General features: G+C 46.4%; 2 protein-coding genes across 3 annotated transcripts in view; one reads left to right on the top strand and one right to left on the bottom strand.

The window, feature by feature from the left end:
• Nucleotides 1-5,054: 5,054 nt before the first annotated feature.
• LOC145347978 (uncharacterized) lies at nucleotides 5,055-17,190 on the bottom strand. Of its 2 annotated transcripts, XM_080196040.1 has the most exons (4): nucleotides 17,108-17,190; nucleotides 10,973-11,077; nucleotides 8,127-9,085; nucleotides 5,055-7,988 (listed from the first exon to the last, which is right to left on the bottom strand). In XM_080196040.1, the coding sequence occupies exons 1-4, from the start codon at nucleotides 17,172-17,174 to the stop codon at nucleotides 6,513-6,515; spliced, it is 2,607 nt and encodes an 868-aa protein (XP_080052166.1). In that variant the 5' UTR covers nucleotides 17,175-17,190; the 3' UTR covers nucleotides 5,055-6,512. The 2 variants fall into 2 exon arrangements, with proteins under 2 accessions (XP_080052166.1, XP_080052156.1); XM_080196030.1 differs by having other exon boundaries at nucleotides 5,055-9,085.
• Nucleotides 13,167-23,936, top strand: part of LOC145347981 (protransforming growth factor alpha-like) — a 181,613-nt gene continuing 170,843 nt past the window's right edge. Inside the window, exon 1 of the mRNA XM_080196064.1 lies at nucleotides 13,167-13,185. The gene's annotated coding sequence lies outside the window, so the exon portion shown is untranslated. The remainder of the gene's footprint in view (nucleotides 13,186-23,936) is intronic.

Raw genomic sequence — 23,936 nt, 5'->3', positions numbered from 1 at the left:
GGTATCCACATGAGGGAGAAAGGAATCGAAGGATACATTGAAAAGGGTGATGATTGGAGGCCATTCAGCCCAGCCACTGTATGCCATAAGCCCTCTCCTCTGACCTAACTTCATCATATAACTGCCCTTGTCACATGTGTGTACAACAAATCATAGTTCCCTCAACAACTGGTACAGCTAGTCAGGGACCAGGAGGGAGATTCCTTCAATATTTTATCTTAGAAGTGTGATAAAAATTCAAATTATTACTGTAAGAAATAAAGAAAGACTTAGATTTTTAGAGTCATTTCCACAACATCAAAACATCCAAAACACTTTACAGCCAATGAAATACATTTAAATTTGATTATTAGTGTCACAGGTAGGCTTAAATTAATACTGCAATGAAGTTACTGCGAAAATCTCCTAGTTGCCACACTCCAGTGCCGGTTCAGGTACACTGAAGGAGAATTTAGCACGGCCAATGAACCTAACCAGCATGTCCCAGAGGGTAGCAGGGGAAGATTGCTTTTCTGAATGGAGGGCTGTGACAAATGACGCTCCTCAGGAATCAGTGGTGGAACCTTTGCTGTTTGTAATATAAATGATTTGGAGGAAAGTGTAACTGGATTGATTAGTAAGTTTGTGGATGACACGGAGGTTGGTGGATTTGAGGATAGTGATGAGGACTGTCAGAGGATACAGCAGGATATAGATCAGTTGGAGACTCGAGCATAGAGGTGACGGATGGAGTTTAATCCAGACAAATGTGAGGTAATGCATTTTGGAAGGTCTAATACAGATAGGAAATATACAGCAAATGGCAGAACCCTTCAGAGTATTGATAGGCAGAGGGATCTGGGTGTACAGGTACACAGGTCACTGAAAGTGGCAATGCAGGTGGAGAAGATAGTCAAGAAGGCATACGGCATGCTTGCCTTCATTGGATGGGGTATTGAGTTTAAAAATTGGCAAGTCATGTTGCAGCTTTATAGAACCTTAGTGAGGCCGCACTTGGAATATTGTGTTCAATTCTGGTCGCCACACTACCAGAAGGATGTGGAGGCTTTGGAGAGGGTTACAGATTTACCAGGATGTTGTCTGGCATGGAGGGCATTAGCTATGAGGGGAGGATGGAGGAACTTGGGCTGTTCTCACTGGAGTGACGGAGGTTGAGGGGCGACCCGATAGAAGTCTACAAGATTATGAGGAGCGTGGACAGGGTGGATAGTCAGAAGCTTTTCCCCAGGGTGGAAGAGTCAATTACTAGGGGGGCACAGGTTTAAGGTGGACAGGTTTAAAGGAGATGTACGAGGCAGATTTTTTGACCTAGAGGGTGTTGGGTGCCTGGAACTCACTGCCAGGGGAGGGAGTGGAAGCGGATACAATAGTGACATTTAAGGGGTGTCTTGACAAATCCATGAATAGGATGGGAATAGAGGGATATGGTCCCTGGAAGGGTAGGGGGTTTCAGTTCAGTTGGGCAGCATGGTCGGTACAGGCTTGGAGGGCCGAAGGGCCTGTTCCTGTGCTGGAATTTTCTTTGTTCATTGTCTTTCAGACTGCGGGAGGAAACAGGAGCACCCGGAAGAAACCCATGCAGACACAAGGAGAATGTGTAGACTCTGCACAGACAGTGAACCAAGCTGGGAATCGAATCCGGGTCCCTGACGCCCTGAGGCAGCAGTGCGAACCACTGTGCCACCTCCCTGTGCCACCGTGAAGGGTAATGTAGGAAACACAGCAGCCAATTTATACACAGCAGGATCCCACAACAGCTATGTAATCATACCTCAGGAATCAGATTTAGTAACGTCTGTTCAGGATTAAAATTAGCCAGAATACTGCAGATAATTTCCTTACGCTTCATTGAAACGGAGGTTGTAAAATCACAAACTGAGCAAGAAAATTGGGCGTCAGTTTAATATCTCATCCTAAACTGGCTTTGACAGTGCGGCGCTCCCTCAGCACTGACCCTCTGACAGTGCGGTGCTCCTTCAGCACTGACCCTCTGACAGTGCGGCGCTCCCTCAGCACTGACCCTCTGACAGTGCGGCACTCCCTCAGCACTGACCCTCTGACAGTGCGGCACTCCCTCAGCACTGACCCTCTGACAGTGCGGCACTCCCTCAGCACTGACCCTCTGACAGTGCGGCACTCCCTCAGCACTGACCCTCTGACAGTGCGGCGCTCCCTCAGTACTGACCCTCTGACAGTGCGGCGCTCCCTCAGCACTGACCCTCTGACAGTGCGACACTCCCTCAGCACTGACCCTCTGACAGTGCGGCACTCCCTCGGCACTGACCCTCTGACAGTGCGACACTCCCTCGGCACTGACCCTCTGACAGTGTGGCACTCCCTCGGCACTGACCCTCTGACAGTGCGGCGCTCCCTCGGCACTGACCCTCTGACAGTGCAGCACTCCCTCGGCACTGACCCTCTGACAGTGCGGCACTCCCTCGGCACTGACCCTCTGACAGTGCGGCGCTCCCTCAGCACTGACCCTCTGACAGTGCGGCACTCCCTCAGCACTGACCCTCTGAAGGTGCGGCACTCCCTCAGCACTGACCCTCTGAAGATGCGGCACTCCCTCAGCACTGACCCTCTGACAGTGCGACACTCCCTCAGCACTGACCCTCTGACAGTGCGGCACTCCCTCAGCACTGACCCTCTGACAGTGCAGCACTCCCTCAGCACTGACCCTCTGACAGTGCGGCACTCCCTCAGCACTGACCCTCTGACAGTGCAGCACTCCCTCAGCACTGACCCTCTGACAGTGCAGCACTCCCTCAGCACTGACCCTCTGACAGTGCGGCACTCCCTCAGCACTGACCCTCTGACAGTGCGGCACTCCCTCAGCACTGACCCTCTGAAGGTGCGGCACTCCCTCAGCACTGACCCTCTGAAGATGCGGCACTCCCTCAGCACTGACCCTCTGACAGTGCGACACTCCCTCAGCACTGACCCTCTGACAGTGCGGCACTCCCTCAGCACTGACCCTCTGACAGTGCAGCACTCCCTCAGCACTGACCCTCTGACAGTGCGGCACTCCCTCAGCACTGACCCTCTGACAGTGCAGCACTCCCTCAGCACTGACCCTCTGACAGTGCAGCACTCCCTCAGCACTGACCCTCTGACAGTGCGGCACTCCCTCAGTATTACAGTGGGAGTGTCTCTCAGGTTTATGTTCTCTGTGTTTGGATTCCGTTGTGAGATTGATGCCGGTGATGTCACTGCAGATCGTGGGGAGGAATTCAGGATTTTCCATTGGCTGATGGTATCCTGGATTTAACATTGGATTCCGGACAGTAAATGGCCGTAAGCGGGAGGTATGTTTCTGTGGAAGATTTCTGACAAAGCTTCAGCAATTAGAACACTGTCAGAGTTTATTCAGAATAATTTAAAGCAGTTGAGAATGAGTGAGTAATGACTTGGTGTGTTTATTGATGGACTATCTGAGACACAGAAAATGTTACTCATTAGTCAATCCCAGACTAGGTGACACAATTTTCCTTGTCATCCTTGCTTCAAATCAGGTGAATTTGCTGGAATTCCTGCTGCTGATCTCCTGAGCCATGTTCCACCTCTGAACGCCTGGATCGATGACAGGTGGAGCTGAGACAGAGCTGGATTTGTTATTTGACTGACAGCTCTTGTGAAGCTCACAGAATCCTACAGTGCAGAGGAGACCATTCGGCCCACAATCCCACCCAGGCCCCCATCCCCATTGCCCCATGCATTTAACCTAGCTAGTCCCCCTGACGCTCAGGGACAGTTTACCTTGGCCAATCCGTCTAACCCACACACCTTTGGACTGTGGGAGGAAATTTGTATGAAAGCTTCTCTCAATGCCATTGAGTCTTTCTCGCCAAGAAGCTGATTTGGCGGCAAAGTGCATATCTTGATGAGTTAAGTATTTTTTAAAAAAGTCACAGGGTGCCAGAGTGGTTAGCACTGCTGCCTCACAGCACCCGGGACCCGAGTTCGATTCCCGGCTCGGGTCACCGCCTGTGTGGAGTCTGCACATTCTCCCCATGTCTGCGTGGGTTTCCTCCGAGTGCTCCGATTTCCTCCCACAGTCCAAAGATGTGCGGACAAGGTGGATTGGCCATGGTAAATTGCTCCTTAGTGCCAGGGAGACTAGCTCGGGTAAATGCCTGGGGTTATGGGAATAGGGCCTGGGTGGGATTGTGGTCAGTGTAGATTCGATGGGCCAAGTGGCCTCCTTCTGCACTGTAGGATTCTATGATTCCCTGACTCCATGATTCTCCTCTATAAACCTTGCCAGAAAAGATAAAGAAACCTCGGGTTAACAGCAGGAAATCCAGGCATGCCATTACTTTGGGAGTGTTCCTCCAAAGGAATGTCTATTTTCTTATGCAGGTATTCCATAGACAGGAACGATCCGTTCCTCCTCACTGAGAGCTCAGTTACCGGTTGGTACAGATTTGAGACAATTGACCCCTTTTGATAGAAGGACTAGGAGGACTTGGGGGAAAGGTGTTTTCACCCCGCGGGTGGGTAAGTGTCTGGAACTCACTGTCAAAGTTAATGGTTGAAGCTGGAACACTCAAATCATTTAAAACTTCCTTGGATCTGCATCTGAAGTGCTGGAACCTGCAGGATACAGACCAGTGCTGGAAAATGGGATTAAAATGAGCAGCTTGTTTCTTTTTGCTCTTTTTTGGCTGGCACAGTGGTTAGCACTGCTGCCTCACAGCGCCAGAGACCCAAGTTCGATTCCTGGCTTGGGTCACTGCCTGTGCGGAGTCTGCACATTCTCCCTGTGTCTGCACGGGTTTCCTCCGGGTGCTCCGGCATCCCTCCCCGCCCCAGTCTAAAAGACGTGCTGGTTAGATGCATTGGTCAGGCTAAATTCTCCCTCAGTGTACCTGAACAGGCACCAGAGTGTGTTGACTAGGAGATTTTCACAGTAACTTCATTGTATTGTTAATGTAAGCCTATTTGTGGGACTAATTAATAAACTTTAAAACTCTGCACCATAGTTTCTCTGTTGTTCTATCACTCACATAATACACAAAACTGGACCAAAAATATACATGGGATCTCCAAAAGCTTTATTGGTATTACACCAAGATCTATAAGAGTATCCAAGTAATCAGAGATAACAATATGGAGGAAACCAATAGACACTTCCCACCAATTTCTCTTTACATTAAAAAACATCATACATTAAGATATGAAAGGTAAAGTAAGGAAAGAACATCAGGCCAGTCAATAGTTACTTGCACATTAACATAGAATCATACAACACAGAAGGAGGCCATTCAGCCCACTGTGCCTGTGTTGTCTCCCTGAAAGTTATCCAATGAGACCCACTCCCCTGCTCTTTCCCCATAGCCCTGCTGTTTTTTTCCTTTCCGAATATATATATCAATCCCCTTTTTAAAAGTTAGTAAATTTCCTTCCTTTCCAAGTCATAACATTTGAAGCTAAATTCAGAAATGACTGTTAACCTCACATGAGGACAATGAATAACAAAACGTCCCATAAATGCGCAGTTCTCAGTATCTACAGCTGTTCATTTATGAGACATTCATGCTGAAAACTTCAGTTTGGATGTCCTTTTGCAAACCAAACATTTTTGCAATGAAAATGCACCATAGAAAAATTAACTTTGTCACTTGTGAAAGTGAGTACACTGCTCCCCAAAGTGTTGTGATTGTATGTTCTTGCATATTAATGACTTGTGAATCATATTTGTATATGATATCACTTTGTATGTACAATCCTTTGACAGCTCAATGACACCAGGACACTGAGAACAGCTTTAAACTTGGTATTACCAATGTACCTTGTTTTCTAATACTTGCCCAAGGAATCTGTGCCAGAATAGAAACTGTGCCCATATTATCTGAACTGAACTAACTGAGCTGTTAGAAATAAATCCCATTCAGGTAAACTAATTTGGTTGACAGCTCGAGCCAACAAGCTATAATACAAGTTTATCATTAATAGTGTAACTTCCACTGCTATCTGGGGTTAAGTTTTAGTTTAACACTAGTTCAGGTGCAGAACACTGTACTCTAGATTGTGATAATTAACAGGTACAGCACAATTTCTCCGTGTATGGACAGGCTGGTTACCCACGACACATTATCAATCTGAAACTAATACTGTTAACCCCCTGACTGATCTGGTTCAGATTTGAGTATTCCATTCAATATAAAAATATTGGCATCTGCATAAACAATTTACCGGTTCAACCGCATAACAATTCAGGTACCTGCCCAGAGTAGGAGAAGCTAAATTACATAATGACAGTATAAAGTAATGGTACAGAATTGTGCTTTGACCCAAAGTTGTGTTCCCACTTTGATGTGCATGTGCTTTCTAACCTTCTTAAATCTTCCTATGTTGACTTTTTCTTTTCAGGAACTAATTACCAGTGAAGACAACAAATGAGGAATCAAGGATTTGCATTGGCAACTGGATAATCACCACAGCTGGAACCTAAACTAACTGAAAGGGGTAAGGTGGGGGCGGGGGGGACTGGGTGAATTAAGTTTTTTTTAGTTCTTTTTCCCAATGTGGCGGTATCTGTAGTTTGGGTGGAGTCTGCGATAATGCCGCTTTTTGATGGCAGGGATAACAACCTGATCTGAAGTGATTTCCCTTTTCATATAATGCCTTTTCTGTGACCCTGCAGCAAGCATGGAGTTACCTATTTTGTTATTGCCATATGGATCATTCCCATTGCCATTTGACCCTTGGCTATTTTGACCCCTCCCATTTGACCCCTGGCCATTCCCGTACTGATTATACCAATTCCCATTTGACTCTTGTCCGTTTTGTCCATTCCCATTGCCATTTGATCCTTGACCATTTTGTCCATTCCCATTTGACCCTTGACCATTTTGTCCATTCCCATTGCCATTTGACCCTTGACCATTCCCATATTGATCGTACCAATTCCCATTTGACCCTTGTCCATTTTGGCCATTCCCATTTGACCCTTGACCATTTTGTCCATTTCCATTGCCATTTGACCCCTGGCCATTCCCATACTGATTATACCAATTCCCATTTGACTCTTGTCTGTTTTGTCCATTCCCATTGTCATTTGATCCTTGACCATTTTGTCCATTCCCATTTGACCCTTGACCATTTTGTCCATTCCCATTGCCATTTGACCCTTGACCATTCCCATATTGATCGTACCAATTCCCATTTGACCCTTGTCCATTTTGGCCATTCCCATTTGACCCTTGACCATTTTGTCCATTTCCATTGCCATTTGACCAGTGACCATTTTGGCCATACCCATTGCCATTTGACCAGTGACCATTTTGGCCAAACCCATTGCCATTTGACCCTTGTCCATTTTGGCCATATCCATTGCCATTTGACCCTTCTCCATTTTGGCCATATCCATTGCCATTTGACCCTTGACCATTTTGGCCATTCCCATTGCTATTTGACCACTGACCATTCCCAAATTGATCGTACCAATTCCCATTTGACCCTTGACCATTTTGGTCATACCCATTGCCATTTGACCAGTGACCATTTTGGCCATACCCATTGCCATTTGACCCTTGACCATTTTGACCATACCCATTGCCATTTGACCCTTGTCCGTTTTGGCCATACCCATTGCCATTTGACCAGTGTCCATTTTGGCTATACCCATTGCCATTTGACCCTTGACCATTTTGGCCAAATCCATTGTCATTTGACCCTTGACCATTTTGGCCAAATCCATTGTCATTTGACCCTTGACCGTTTTGGCCATTCCCATTGCCATTTGACCCTTGACCATTTTGGCCATTCCCATTGCCATTTGACCCTTGACCACTTTGGCCATTCCCATTGCCATTTGACCACTGACCATTCCCAAATTGATCGTACCAATTCCCATTTGACCCCTGACCATTTTGACCATTCCCATTGCCATTTGACCCTTGGCTGTTTTGGCCATTCCCATTTGACCCCTGGCCATTTCCATATTGATCATACCAATTTCCATTTGACCCTTGACCATTTTGACCATTCCCATTTGACTCCTGACCATTTTGGCCATTTCCATTGCCATTTGATCCCTGACCATTCCCGAACTGATCATACCAATTCCCATTTGACCCTTGACCATTTTGGCCATTCCCATTTGACCCCTGGCCATTTTGTCCATTCCCATTACCATTTGACCCCTGACCATTCCAGAATTGATCAAACCAATTTCCATTTGACCCTTGACCACTTTGACTATTCCCATTGCCATTTGATCCTGCACCATACTCATCTTCATCATTTTCATTGTTGTTTAATCCTTGACCATATCCATTTTGTCCATTCCCATTGCCATTTGACCCTTGACTGTTTTGTCCATTCCCATTGCCATTTGACCCTTGACTATTTTGTCCATTCCCATTGCCATTTGACCCTTGACTATTTTGTCCATTCCCATTCCCGTTTGACCCTTGATTATTTTGGCCATTCCCATTGCCGTTTGACCCTTGACTATTTTCATCTTCCTCATTCTCATTGTTTTCTAATTCCTCACTCTCCTCATCTTCCTCATTCCCATTGCTGTTTGATCCCTGATTAGTCTCATCTTCATCATTCTCATTGTTGTTTGACCCCTGACCATTCGCATTTTGACCATTCCCATTGCTGTTTAATCCCTGACCATTCGCATTTTGACCATTCCCATTGCTGTTTAATCCTTGACCATTCACATTTTGGCCATTCCCATTGCTGTTTAATCCCTGACCATTCCCATTTTGGCCATTCCCATTGCTATTTAACCCCTGACCATTCCCATTTTGGCCATTCCCATTGCTATTTAACCCCTGGCCGTTCCCATTTTGGCCATTCCCATTGCCGTTTCCTCCCTGACTGTTGCTATTCTGACCATATCCATTTCCTGTTCCTTGATTATTGCTATCACCATCATATTCAGTGCCAAATATCCATTCCCAACCTTTGGGTCCAGTTATAGAATCGTAGATGCTTGATATTCCTTTACTATTGGAAGATCCTTGGTATATTCCACGTTTTTGGCCAGCGTAAAATGACCTGCCAAATGGGCAGCGACGGGACCTTGATCGAAGTGAATTGTAAAAGCTGGTTCCTTTTTCTAGCCCTGAGGAATAAAACAGTTGGAATGAATGTAAGGCCAATGTAGATAATTCAGTATCCATTCTTTCATATTTTAACCTGTTGTCAGCTGTCATCAGTGGATGATATCAGTCATGCAATGAAGTAAAAGGGAGGGTTGATGAAGGTAGAAGAGTAGATTTAATATATCTGGACTTTACAAAGACATTTATAATGTAATTCATAACAAATTATTTGGAAAATAGAGCAAACATTATTTAAAACAGCAATGGAAATTAGGGTACAGAACTGGCAGGAGGATAGGAGCTAGAGAATGATGGTGAATGGATAGCTTTCTAACTTATTTTATTCATTTATGAGATGTGGACATTGCTGGCTGGGCTATTATATATTGCCCATCCCTAGTTTCTCCTCGAGAAGGTGGTAGTGAGGCCACATTTTCAAATCGCTGCAGTCCATGAGGTGTAGGTACACCCATAGTGCTGTTGGGGAGGGAGTTCCAGGATTTTGACCCAGCGACAGTGAGGGAACGGTGATATATTTCCAAATGAAGATGGTGAGTGGCTTGGAAGCGAACCTTGAGGTTGTCATGTTCTCATGAATCTGCAAAGAAGCATCCAGTGATGTCCCTTCCCTAAGGATTAGCATTGGGACCGTTGCTTTTCCTGTTATATACAAGGGACCTGGACTTGGATACAGGATTGCAATTTTGAAATTTGCAAATTGTACACACTTGGCTTTGCGATAACTAGTGTCCAGGACAGCAGCAGAATTCAGGAGGATAGAGACAGACGGCTGGAATAGGTAGACACATGGCCAACGCAATTTAAAGTGAATTAGTACAAAGTGATGCATTCTGGAAGAAACTGGGATTGGTTTCCTTGGTGTAGAGAAGGTCAAGAGGATACAGAACAGCAAGGTATAAAGGGCGATAGGATGGCACAGTAGTTAGTACTGTTGCCTCGCAGTGCAAGGGACCCAGGTTTGATTCCTGGCTTGGGTGACTGTGTGGAGTCCAAAGACGTGCTGGTTAGGTGCATTGGCCATGGTAAATTCTCTCTCTGTGTAACCCAAACAGGCGCTGGAATGTGGCGACTTGGGGATTTTTACAGTAATTTCATTGCAGTGTTAATGCAAGCCTACTTGTGACACTAATAAATAAACTTTAAACTTTTGATTGAGCATATTGGAATAAACTATTTTTCTGCCAAATGCAGAAGTCATAGTTTTAAAATAATTGGGGAAAAGAACTAATGGGGAATGAGTAGAAATATCTTCACAGAGAGTTGATGAAATCTGGAATGCAAAGAAAAACAGCATCCAGGCAAAGTCTTGAAGAGGACTAATTTGTACAGCTATAGGGAAAAAGTGTAGTTATGGGATTAAATAATGTCACACAAAATCTTCAGCAAAGGATCTCGTGTAGGTCAGACCAGATAAGGATGGCAGATTTCCTTTTCTAATGTCCTCTAGGGAAGGAAATCTCCGCCCTTACCTGGTCTGGCCTACATGTGACCAGCTCCACAGCAATATGGTTGACTCTTGATTGCCCTCCAAAGGCAACTAGGGGTGGGCAGTAAAGCTGGCCAACCAGCAACGCCCATGTCCCACAAAAGACTTTTTAAAAATTGATTTAATTCCTGCCATTTACACCGAGCTGCGTCAAGAATGCAAAAGGTGAACATTTGCCCTGACTGAGCCAAGAAGAGAAGAGATTCTGTCAAATAAAACACATCTGAACCATCTCAGCTGACAACACCAATAAAATGTCCAGGTAATCACTGATTCCAGTCCACACCACTCCAAGTCCCGTTACAAAACTTAAAGCATTGCAATGACTGGCCTGGGGTGAGTTGGTGTCCCTCTAAACTCCTCAACAATATAGGCGATAGTTCAGTTCAGGTTTACGTACTTTGCCCCGTTGGTGTGTTGCTTTGAGTCTGCCGGCAACCTGGATGGTCTGGATTGGTCAGGCAGTTCTTATCGTCAGGGTGAATTGTAACGTCATGGTTCACAGCTGAGAAAAAAAAACTTTTATTTAATGAGAGCAATTTCAAGGGACTCCAAGCCAGTAAGAAATATTTGGAGGGGTGATCAAAACATTGTTGAAAGAGATAGGCTTGAAGGAAGGTGGTGGGAGGAGAGTGCAAAAAACAAACATAAAAGTTTAAGTAAAGCATGATGTGGAGATGCCGCTGTTGGACTGGGATGCGCGCTGTAGAAATCTCACAACACCAGGTTAAAGTCCAACAGGTTTATTTGGGATCACTAGCTTTAGGAGCACTGCTCCTTCATCACTCCAAAATGATTCCAGATAAACCTGTTGGACCTTAACTTGGTGTTGTGAGACTTCTTACTAAGTAAAGCGTGGCCTCCAATGATGAAGTGAATAGAACATAGAACATTACAGCGCAGTACAGGCCCTTTGGCCCTCGATGTTGCACCGACCAGTGGAACCAATCTAATGACCCTCTAACCTAAACTATTCCAGTGTTATCCATATGCCTATCCACTGACCATTTGAACGCCCTTAAAGCTGGCGAGTCCACAACTGCTGCAGGCAGGGCATTCCACGCCCTTACTACCCTCTGAGTAAAGAGCCTACCTCTGACATCTGTCCTATAATTACCACCCCTTAATTTAAAGCTATGTCCCCTCGTGTTAGCCATCACCATCTGGGGAAAAAGGCTCTCACTGTCCACCCTATCCAATCCTTTGATCATCTTGTATGCCTCAATTAGGTCACCTCGTAACCTTCTTCTCTCTAATGAAAATAATCTCAAGTCCCTCAGCCTTTCCTCATAAGACCTTCCCACCATACCAGGCAACATCCTGGTAAACCTCCTCTGCACCCTTTCCAATGCCTCCACATCTTTCTTATAATGCAGCGACCAGAACTGTACGCAATACTCCAAGTGCGGCTGCACCAGAGTTTTGTACAGTTGTAGCATGACCTCACGGCTTCGAAATTCTATCCCTCTACCAATAAAAGCTAACACACCGTACACCTTCTTAACAACCTTATCAACCTGGGTGCCAACTTTCAGAGAGCTATGCACATGTACACCGAGATCTCTCTGCTCGTCAACACTACCAGGAGTCTTTCCATTAGCCTTATATTCTGTACTCCTGTTACTCTTACCAAAGTGAATTACCTCACACTTTTCCGTATTAAACTCCATTTGCCACCCCTCGGCCCAGCTCTGCAGCTTATTTATGTCCCAATCTATGAATGGGATGGTTCTCTCTGCATGAACAATGCACAAAAGTGTAGCAGTAGAGGGCTAATATGAGAAGACTACATCTCTGTAACAGAATCTGTAGGCTAAGCCTAATAGATCGACAGTATAGGAGAGGATGTGCGGGTTAGGGGGATTGGCCATGCTAGCTTGCCCCTTAGTGCCCCGGTATGTGTAGGTTAGCAAGGTAAATACATGGGGGTTACAGGGATAGGGCCTGGGTAAATGCTTTGCTGGAGGGTCAGTGCAAACCCAATGGGCCAAATGGTCTCCTTCTGCACAGTAGGGATTTGATGATTAGAGGTCTCTGTTGAGGGATTTACAGAGGCTTCCGAAAAGTAGAGCAAGAGTAAAATGCTAGAAGCTATTGATGATGACATTAGCAAACAAATATTCCTTGTACCCCCTCCCCCTCATCCCTGAACATTCGCAGTGTCACCTGCAGTGTTAACTAGATTAAGGTATAAATGTGTCAGCCTTGTACCTGCCACCCTCCATTAACTTCAATTTATCCAAACCTCTGCCACTCTTACCCTATTTTGCAGCAAGTCCCATTCACCATTGCCCTTCCGGGGAAGTGCCGGAAGATTGGAAAACGGCTAATGTTACACCGTTGTTTAAGAAGGGTGCCAGGCAAAAGGCGGGGAATTATAGGCCGGTTAGTTTAATGTCTGTTGTAGGTAAAATGTTAGAATCCGTCATCAAGGAGGAAATAGCGAGGCATCTTGAGGGGAATTGCTTGATAGAGCGGACACAGCACGGTTTCGTTAAAGGGAAGTCGTGTCTGACAAATTTATTGGAGTTCTATGAGGATGTGTCTAGGGCGGTGGATAGAGGAGAGCCGGTGGATGTGGTCTTTCTTGATTTTCAGAAGGCGTTTGACAAGGTACCTCACAAGAGGTTATTGCAGAAGGTCGAGGGACATGGAGTTGGGGGTAGGGTGTTAGCGTGGATAGAGGATTGGTTGTCAAATAGGAGGCAGAGAGCGGGGGTCAACGGGTGCTATTCGGATTGGCGGATGGTGACTAGTGGAGTGCCCCAGGGGTCGGTGCTGGGGCCTCAGCTTTTTACCATTTATATAGATGATCTGGAGGAGGGAACTGAGTGTAGGGTGTCGAAATTTGCTGATGACACCAAGATTGGGGGAACGGCAAATTGTGCGGAGGGTGTGGAGAGTCTGCAGAAGGATCCAGATAGGCTGGGCGAATGGGCCAGGAAATGGCAAATGGAATTTAATGTTGGCAAGTGTGAGGTGGTCCACTTTGGTAGGAATAATGGTAGGAAAGACTATTACTTACATGGCGAAAAACTGCAGCAGGCGACGGTGCAGAGGGACCTCGGGGTCCTTGTGCATGAGTCGCAAAAACCCAGCCTGCAGGTGCAGCAGGTGGTCAGGAAGGCGAATGGGATGCTGGCCTTCATAGCGAGGGGGATTGAATATAAAAGTAGTGAGGTCTTGCTGCCGCTGTATAGGGCATTGGTGAGGCCGCAGCTGGAGTACTGTGTGCAGTTTTGGTCGCTGCACTTAAGCAAGGATATTTTGGCCTTGGAGGGAGTGCAGAGGAGGTTTACTAGGCTGATGCCGGAGTTGAGGGGGTTGAACTATGAGGAGAGGCTGAATAAACTAGGCTTGTACTCGTTAGAGTTTAGAAGAATGAGGGGAGATCTCATTGAGACATATAAGATGATGAATGGGATGGATAGGATAGAGGTGGAGAGACTCTTCCCGCTCAGAAAGGACAGTAGGACTAGGGGGCACAGCCTCAAGATAAAGGGGGGGCGGTTTAGAACGGAGTTGAGGAGGAACTTATTCACTCAAAGGGTGGTGAATCTCTGGAATTCTCTGCCCGTTGAAGTGGTGGAGGCTGCCTCGCTAAATATTTTTAAGACGCGGGTTGATGGGTTTTTGATAAGAGAGGGGATTAAGGGTTATGGGGAGAGGGCGGGAATGTGGAACTGAGCCACGACAGATCAGTCATGATCTTATTGAATGGTGGGGCAGGCTCGAAGGGCTAGATGGCCTACTCCTGCTCCTATTTCTTATGTTCTTATGTTTTGCTCATTGACCTACTTTGGCCCAGGTTGAATAATGCCTCCATTTTTAAGTCCATATTCCTGTTTACAAATCCCTTCCTAGTCTTGTTCCCTCCCTGTCGATGTGGCTTCCTCCAGGCCATCAGCCTTTTGAAATGCCTTTTGCCCCTTGCACTGTTCAGCATTCTGTCATTGACGGCTGTGTCCCCAGCTCTGGGATTCACTTCCTGAAGCTCTCCATCTCTCTGATTCTGTCCTCCAATTAGTTGTTCCTTAAAACCTATCTCCTTGTCCAAGCTTCTGATTATCGGTCCTGATGTCAACTGTATATAGCCAATTGTTGAATTCTATCTGACAGCCCAACTGCGACGCATCTTTGGCTGGTTTTACCAGGTTATTATATGAATACCATGGGTGCAATCTTACTGCCTGTTCATGCCACACTTCTGTTGCAACAAAGACGGAAACTTTGGCGACAAGTCAACTCTCTGTTCACTGCAGCAGGATGGGAAAATCCCACTGGTGTGAATGGTCAAAAAATTCTGGCTATTGTGTCATTGTTATATTTTTATGTTCTTATTGTTCAAATCTCTTTTAATTGAGTGATAGGAGGCTGATCAAGAAAACATATTGTCTGCCACTATCTGGATAATGATGCAGACAGACCACTTTGGTTATCTGTGCCAGTGCGTACATTGCAAATGACCACGTTTCCACTCACCCACCATTTTCCACCCATTATCCTGAGCGGATTGGTGGATTGGGAGTGGACAACCTGGTGATTTGTGTTCCTTGTATTCAGGAGAATTCATTCCGTAACTGACTGTAAATTCTAACCTGCGACCCAATACCCTGCGCATTGAAGGGAAGTTACAGGAACACAGGGGGGTGAAAGGGATAGAAGAGAAGGATGGTGGATGGAGATAAGGTCAGGCTGGAGGAGGTTCTTATGGAACAGAAATGCCAGCAAGGATTAGCTGGGCAGAATGGCCTGTTCTGTACTCCAAATTCCATTCAATGTATTGTATATTATTCGAACAACTAAACCTCGAATGTTACATTAACATTTCCACATCAAAATATATAACAAGGTCATTATTGCAGTGCCTGGTCTAAATCTATCTTTGAACATCACTCTTTCGGCAGTGAACCATTGTATCATACACAGAGAAGGAGGCCATTTAGCCCATTGTGCCTGTGTTAGCTCTTTGAAAGCGCTATCCAATTGGTCCTGCTTCCTCTGATCTTTTCTCCATGGCTCTGTGCATTCCCTTTTACAAGTGTTTCTACTTTTGGAAGTTGTTGACACTGTTTCCATTGCCCTCTCATGCAACACACTCCAGATCACAGCAACTACCCATACCAAAAAAATTCTCCTCATCTCCCGTCTGGGTTCACAGAATCACAGAATTGTTACAGCTCAGAAGGAGGCCATTCGGCCCATCATGACTGCACTGGCTTGCCAAATGAACATCATGAGATGGTGCCATTCTCATTCCTTTTTCCTCATACTCCTGCACATTTTGCCAATCGCTTTCATTCTTTTGTCCTTTGGTTACCAACCGTTCAGTGTTATAAAACATACAAAAGACATTTTTTCTCGGTATATCAGGAAGTTAGAATGCTTTGTAGGCACCTTACGTATTAAAGCGAGGGGGATTGAATATAATTGAATATACATTTCATAGCGAGGGGGATTGAATGTAAAAGTAGGGAGGTCTTGCTGCGGCTGTATAGGGCATTGGTGAGGCCGCAGCTGGAGTACTGTGTGCAGTTTTGGGCGCCGTACTTACGCAAGGATATTTTGGCCTTGGAGGGAGTGCAGAGGAGGTTTACTAGGCTGATACCGGAGTTGAGGGGGTTGAGCTGTGAGGAGAGGCTGAATAAACTAGGCTTGTACTCGTTAGAGTTTAGAAGAATGAGGGAAGATCTCATTGAGACGTATAAGATGATGAATGGAATGGATAGGATAGAGGTGGAGAGACTCTTCCCGCTCAGAAAGGATAGTAGGACTAGGGGGCACAGCCTCAAGATAAAGGGGAGGCGGTTTAGAACGGAGTTGAGGAGGAACTTCTTCACTCAAAGGGTGGTGAATCTCTGGAATTCTCTGCCCGTTGAAGTGGTGGAGGCTGCCTCGCTGAATATTTTTAAGACGCGGGTTGATGGGTTTTTGATAAGCGAGGGGATTAAGGGTTATGGGGAGAGGGCGGGAATGTGGAACTGAGCCATGACAGAGCAGCCATGATCTTATTGAATGGCGGGGCAGGCTCGAAGGGCTAGATGGCCTACTCCTGCTCCTATTTCTTATGAAACTTATGAAACTTATAAAGGCTCTATAAAATTTCTAATATCTGTAAATTCTTTTAAAATATATTTGAAGATAAAAGTTTGTTTATTTATTAGTGTCACAACTAGGCTTACATTAACACTGCAATGAAGTTACTGTGAAAACCCTGTAGTCACTACACTCCAGCACCAGTTTGGATACACTGAGGGAAGACTTAGCATGGCCAATGCACCTAACCGGCACTTCTTTTGGACCATGGGAGGAAGCTGGGTGCACCCGGAGGAAACCCACGCAGAAACGGGGAGAACGTGCAAACTCCACACAGACAGTGACCCAAACCGGAAATCAAACCCGGGTCTCTGGCTCTGTGAGGCAGCAGCGCCAACCACTGTGCCGCCGTGCTGGCAACCGGTAAAGAAACATCAGAAATTCAAAGCAATGTTATAAAGAATGGCTGCCTGCTGTGACGTTGAAATGAGAAACTTACCCTTAGCTGTGGACAGTTGTAAAACGACAAAGCTGCAGATTGCGAATGCAAGTGTTTTACCAGCCATGGCTGCAGGAGCTGTCAGGATAGTCAGCAACTGGTGTTAGAGTGTTACAGAGTGCGCCTTATATTACCCTCGCAAGGTGAGAGTAACCCTGTAATTACAGCTCCGAGTCACCCACCACACCAACGCAGACACTGCAATTTAGTTGACAGGGTTGTACTTTCTCTGAAAAAGTCAAACCTTCGCAGCTCACAGCCATGAATAACGGCTGATTGAGCTGTTAAATCAGTGTTCACTTCTTCCTTTAATTGGAGAGGAACCTTGTGGCTTTTTTCCACCCAGGTCAACACTTTGGGGAATTGAATGTGTGCAGCCATCAGCGCTCATTTAAATCAACATTTTAACGAAGATAAAATATCCCAAGGCATTTTACCAGCACATAACCGTAAAATTAAACGGGGGGCTTCAGGAGCAGAGACCAAAAGATGTTGGTCAAAGAGATGGGTTTTAAAGAGGGTTTTACAAGCGGTGAGAGGCGGAAAGGTTAACGGAGGGAGTTGGAGAGTGTGACGCTCTCTGCATTTCCGCAGTGACCTCTCTTCAAAAGTACCTCCTGGGCTGGAAAGCGCTTTCAGACATCCAGTGCCCGTGAAAGGCGCTGTGTAAATGCCAGTTTCTTTTTCAGCAGCTGAAGATTAGGGTTAGGGGATTGTTATTGGTACGGTGGGGAAAGCAGAGATGTGAAAGAGGCAGAAGAATGGAGGGTTTGTGTCGGAGAGCTGGAGGAGGTGGGAGATAGGGAGGAGCCAATTTAAAGATGAATATTTAAATTGTTGAGGGGGGCTGGTGGTTGTGCTGCAGTGAGGATTCAATTAGACCAGAGAGGATATGAATAATTGGTGAATGGATTTGGTACAGAATAGTATATTAATAATTGAATTCTAGACAAGCTGAAGTATATTGTTCAATAGGACATAGACTCTGTGACTTTAGTTATTCGTTTTTTATTTATTTCTGGGATGTGGGGGATCAGCCAGCATTTATTACCCCTCCCTAATTGCCCTTGAACTGCAAGGCAACTTCAGGGGGAAGTTGAGAATCAACCACAAAATCCGGAATTAAGAACCTAACGGTGACCATGAAACCATTGTCGATTGTTGTTAAAAACCCAGCTGGTTCACTAATGTCCTTTGGGGAAGGAAATCTGCCGTCCTTACCCGGTCTGGCCTACATTTGCACATTCTCCTCGTGTCTGCATGGGTTTCCTCCACCTGCTCCGGTTTCCTCCCACAGTCCAAAGATGTGTAAATTCGGTGGATTGGCCATGGTGAATGCACAGGGATAGGGCGGAGGACAGATCCTTGGTAAGATGCTCTTTCAGAGTGTGCAGACGTGATGGGCTGAATGGCCTCCTCCACAGGAATTCTACGATATCTATAAACAATTTTAAGATTTTGGGTGGTTAACATTATATTGTTTCTCTGGTTTTTGTTTCAACGAAAGACTTGAATTTCTGTAGCCCCGTTCACATCCTTGGATCTCAAATTGCTTCATAACCAATTCATAACTTTTTGAAGTCTATTTGCTGCTGTTTTTTCGTAGACCTTTAATCTTTGAGACAATGACAGGAAGATTGACTAATTAATCTGTTCCGTGCACCTCTATTTTTTGTGCACCCTCCATCACTCCACCACTGGTGGCTGTGAATTCAACAAAACCTGTGTCCTACACTCAGGAATCATCTCATAAATCTCCCTGATTCAAATCTTCTGCTCTCTGGATTGTTAGATGTCACACAGGGAATACATTCTTCACAAGAACATCACCACTGACAGCTAATGAAGCATTCCCACTGACGCAGGATCTCACATAGAAATCCTAAACATGCTTCTGAAATCCCGTAGCCCCTACTGGGATACATCCACATCCTAAAAAGTGATGACAGTTCCATCTCTCGCTAGGCCACCTGGTTGAGTGCAAACATCACCAACTATAACCTGCTAACTGACCCGAGTGGTGAAATCGCTGGGGTTCCAAACTTCCACAGAAAATCTGGACAACCACCTGAGGGCCGGACCACAGCTGGAACATAAGGATCAGCTCAAATTGTGACTGGTATCCAAGTCAGAACATTGCCTGCACGCTGAACGTCTGCCCTGAGAGATCCGTTCCTGATCGCGTCACAACACCCCGCGTTTACCCTGCCTCAGCTGAGGCTGCTGGGTCAGTTGTTAACCTCGACATCAAACTATTAACTGCTTCCCCCGCCAAACCACTCATCAAAGATACACAGTGGCCAGAATTTAACGCTCCTCCCCAGTGGGTTCTGATGATGAGGAGATGCCGGCGTTGGGCTGGGGTGGGCACAGTAAGTAGCCTCACAACATCAGGTTAAAGTCCAGCAAGTTTATTTGGAATCACGAGCTTTCGGAGCACTGCCCCTTCATCAACTCCTGATGAAGGTCCTTAAGGCCCTTAAGGTGGCAACTTAACAGCGTTTTCTCACCCAGCCTCAGTTATCAGCCTGATGGGTGACTAATGACTGAGGGTGGGAAACTTCAAAAGGTTTTCATCCTCGGTCTCAAGCAGGAAGTGTTGTGAGGCCTCTCCCGAAGGGGGAGTGTCCTCCTTTCAGGGAGCTGGAGATTACGGCCCTCCTCCATTCCATACCTACCCCCTCCCACCGCCAGACAGGGCACCCAGGTACTTCCCTGAAGTGTGGTCCAGATACTCAGGCAGGAATTTTATTGCCCACAGAACGGGATTCTCCGTTGGCCTTGGGCCGGATCTTACGAGCCTCAGGCGGGCAACGTTCTAAAACACTGGCCTTAGTCTCAGTCACGGTGTCTAAGACCCTTAGTCTTAGACTCACCCTTAGTCTCAGTCACGGTGTCTAAGACCCTTAGTCTTAGACTCACCCTTAGTCTCAGTCACGGTGTCTAAGACCCTTAGTCTTAGACTCACCCTTAGTCTCAGTCACGGTGTCTAAGACCCTTAGTCTTAGACTCACCCTTAGTCTCAGTCACGGTGCTGCAGTACCTCTTCCGGCCTCTGCAGCGCTGTACCTGGTGTGGACTGGGGAGATGTCACCAAGTCTGATTGGTTGAGAACTTACCAAAGCAGGTCTTCCATCCAAGTAGTGGACAGAGGTCCCGCCTGCTGCTTATCAATGCTCCATTGAGTGGAAACTGGCACGGCTCTGTCAGAGTCAGCACGGGGTATGTTCCCTGCTCATTCTCAGGATGCCAGGTGCCCAGCGCTCGCCATCCTGAAATTTCGGGCCAGCAGTTATGACAATGAAATCACCAGATTGACATTAAATCCCTGATAATTCCCTAATATCTGCTAGGGAAGAAAATTCTTAGCTGGTCTGGCCTACATGAGGACATTTTTACACAGTGAGTGGCAATCGCTCATCGCTTCAGATGGTGGTGGAAATAATAAATTGATTCAATAAAGGGAAATTGGATGGGCAGTCGAAGGAAATAAACTTGCCGAATGACAGGGATCGAGCAGGAGTGGGCTGACAGGATTGCTCTGTGAAGGGTCGGTATGACCTCCTTCTGTGACATACGTGTCTCTAGGATGTGACTCCAGACCCATAAGTTAACCCTTAACTGCCCTCTGAAATGGCCTAGCCTGGCAAGGGCTTCTTGAGGGCAATATACATTGTCCTTTCCCTGTGATGCCCATATCCTGTGAATGAATACAAATCATTGTGAAATGAACGGCTGACTATGTGCTTTAAGAGTGAGGGCAAAGCCAATTAAAGGTAGACTGCTATATCATATAACCTGGAAGCTGATGGGACAAGTTAATGAAAGGTCCCATCGAATTATCTTTCCCACAGTGTAATTATCACATTGCAGAAGATATTGGAATTTGACTCAGTATTCTGGTCGCCTCTCGCTCAGATCCCCAGGTCTAGTTGAGTCGAGTTGTGGGCTGTGTAAGCAGTTTGTTAGAAGCTGAGACATTTGGGAATGTAACCTTGTTATAAACTGCGGAAGGGAAGTGTCGATGTTGGCGTTCGGCCGTGTGCCATGAATCTTGTCAGATTTAAAGCCAGGAAGATGTAAAGGAGTTGAAAGTTTGCCCGGCATTTTCTTAATTCCACAAATCACTGTAATTTGCACCGACAGTAACAACATGATCTTGTATTTATATAGCACCTTTAACGTCCCAAGGCACTCGGATTAAATTCAAATAAAGTTTGGGGGGAGCAGGTATCAGACGGGTTGCTGACTCATCATTGTCCACTTTGTGCAACATTCCGAAGTCAATGGGTGGAGTTTTCCCATTCCTGCCTGACACACGGGAATGGTAGCGGGCGGGGGGGAGGTGGACCATGCAAAGGTCCATTGACCCTGGACAGGATTTTCCGGTCTTGGGGCGAGCGCGATCGGAAAAATCCCACCCAAAATCTCCCCGATCGATGAGAATGGAAATCCTGCTTGGGTTGGGAGGATGACAAGCTGTTGACCTAATCCTATCAGTTCCCAGCCTGGAGTTAGTCACACAGAGAAGGGTCATCGCCACATAACTCCCTTTATCCATTATACTGTATGGAAATGGAAATGATCTGGAACGGAAGGTGTTTTACATGTGTTTATGGCTTGTCACATTTGTGATCGAACATTGTGAGATTATAATGAGCGATGTTGTTCTGAAAGGAAGCAGGGCTCACAGACAGGGGGTATAAAGCGGGGGCTCTGTCATTCCTGTTTCGTTGATCTGGCTGCTTTTTGGCACCAAAATAATGTCCTTGTCATGGGAACACATTTCAGGCTCACATCGATCACCATCTTGATGAGTGGCATAGGTGATTATGTATTAGTGTCACAAGTGAGCGATGATGGTAAAGTGGTGAGCGTAGCTGCCTTCCAAGCAGTTGGCCCAGGTTCGATTCCCAGCCATCACAACGATAATTTTGGGCGGCATGGTGGCACAGTGGTTAGCACTGCTGCTTCACAGCTCCAGAAGCCTGGGTTCGATTCCTGGCTCGGGTCACTGTCTGTGTGGAGTTTGCACATTCTTCCCGTGTCTGTGTGGGTTTCCTCCGGGTGCTCCCGTTTCCTCCCACAGTCCAAAGATGTGCGGGCTAGGTTGATTGGCCATGTTAAATCGCCCCTTAGTGACCCAAGATGCATAGGTTAGAGGGATTAGTGGGTAAATATGTAGGAATATAGGGATAGGGCCTGGGTGGGATTATGGTTGGTGCAGACTAGATGGGCCAAATGGCCTCTTTCTGCGCTCTAGGATTTGAATGATTTTAAGTATGCTTACATTAACACTGCAATGAAGTTATTGTGAAACTCCCTAGCTGCCACACTCTGATATTTGTTTGGGTACACTGAGGGAGAATGTACCATGGCCAATGCACCCTAACCAGCATGTCTTTCAGACTGTGGGAGGAAACCGGAGCACCCGGAGGAAACCCACGCAGACATGGGGAGAATGTGCAAATTCCACATAGACAGTGACTCAATCTGGGAATCGAACCAGGGAGCCTGACGCTGTGAGGCAGCAGCACTAACCACTGCGCCACCGTGTGTAAGAGTGGACAGATCGCATCATCAATCAGCACTGATGCTGGTTTGATGCCAGCACTGCCGTTTTCAAACTTGCTGCTTCAGCAAACAGGCTCGCTAATACCCTCGCTAACACCCTAACACCCTCACTGACACTCCCTTTAACCCTCTCTAACACCCACTCTAAAACCCTCACTGGCACTCTCTCTAACACCCTTGCTCACACCCTCTCTAATCCTCTCTAGTTGTCGTTAACACCCACTCTAACACCCTCTCTAACACGCTCTCTAACCCTCTCTAACAGCCTCCCTAACCCTCACTGACACTGTCTCTAACACCCTCTCTAATACCCATGTGTTCAGCAGCAGCAGGAGGAGGGAGATCCCACCAATATTATTGAGAAGGATTGTCAGTCAGCACTGGGAGAGTGCCGTGCTGTCGGGAAGGGACAGCGCTTTTGAGTGTAATGTTAAACCAAGGCACCAGCTGCCACCTCCAGTGGGCATGAACAATCTCACAGCCACTGTTTCGAAGAAGAACAGGAGGCACTGCTCCATGGCCAATCTTCATCACACAACCAACACATCAAATAAACATGTAAAATAAATCAGTTGTGACCAAGGGTCATCCAGACTCGAAAGGTTGCCTCTATTCTCTCTCCTCGGAGGCTGTCAGACCTGCTGAGATTTTCCACTGTTTTCTATTTTTGTTGCAGATTCCAGCAGCTGTAATATTTTGCTTTTAACATAAAATAAATGATTTGGTCATTATCACATTGCTGCTGGTGGGATCTTGCTGTGTACAAATGGTACAATACATAAATGGCTACATTTCCACAAGTATTTAATTAGCTGCAAAGTGGAGAAATTAAAATGAGGCGGTGACCAAGAGGCCAGAATCAGGCGAGCATTAGCGATCTGAGGGCAGCACAGTGGCACAGTGGCTGCCTCACAGCACCAGGAACCCGGGTTCAATTCTGGCCTCGGGTCACTGTCTGTGCGGAGTTTGCATGTTCTCCCCGTGTCTGCGCGGGTTTCCTCTGGGTGCTCCAGTTCCCCCGCACAGTCCAAAAGACATGCTGATTAGATGAATTGGCAGTGCTAAATTGACCCTTAGTGTCCCAAGATGTGTAAGTTAGGTGGATTGGCTATGCTAAATGTGTGGGGTTACGGGGATAGAGCAGGGAGAGAGCCTGAGTATGATGCTCTATCAGAGAGTTGGTGCAGACTCGATGGGCTGAGTGGCCTCTTCTGCACTGTAGGGATTCTATGAAATTGGAGGGTTGGGGGAGATT

This window comes from Carcharhinus amblyrhynchos, chromosome 1 (assembly GCF_965287045.1).
Source record: "Carcharhinus amblyrhynchos chromosome 1, sCarAmb.v2.hapA, whole genome shotgun sequence".
NCBI classification, from domain to species: Eukaryota; Metazoa; Chordata; class Chondrichthyes; order Carcharhiniformes; family Carcharhinidae; genus Carcharhinus; species Carcharhinus amblyrhynchos.
This window is presented reverse-complemented; position numbering and strand designations above follow the sequence as displayed.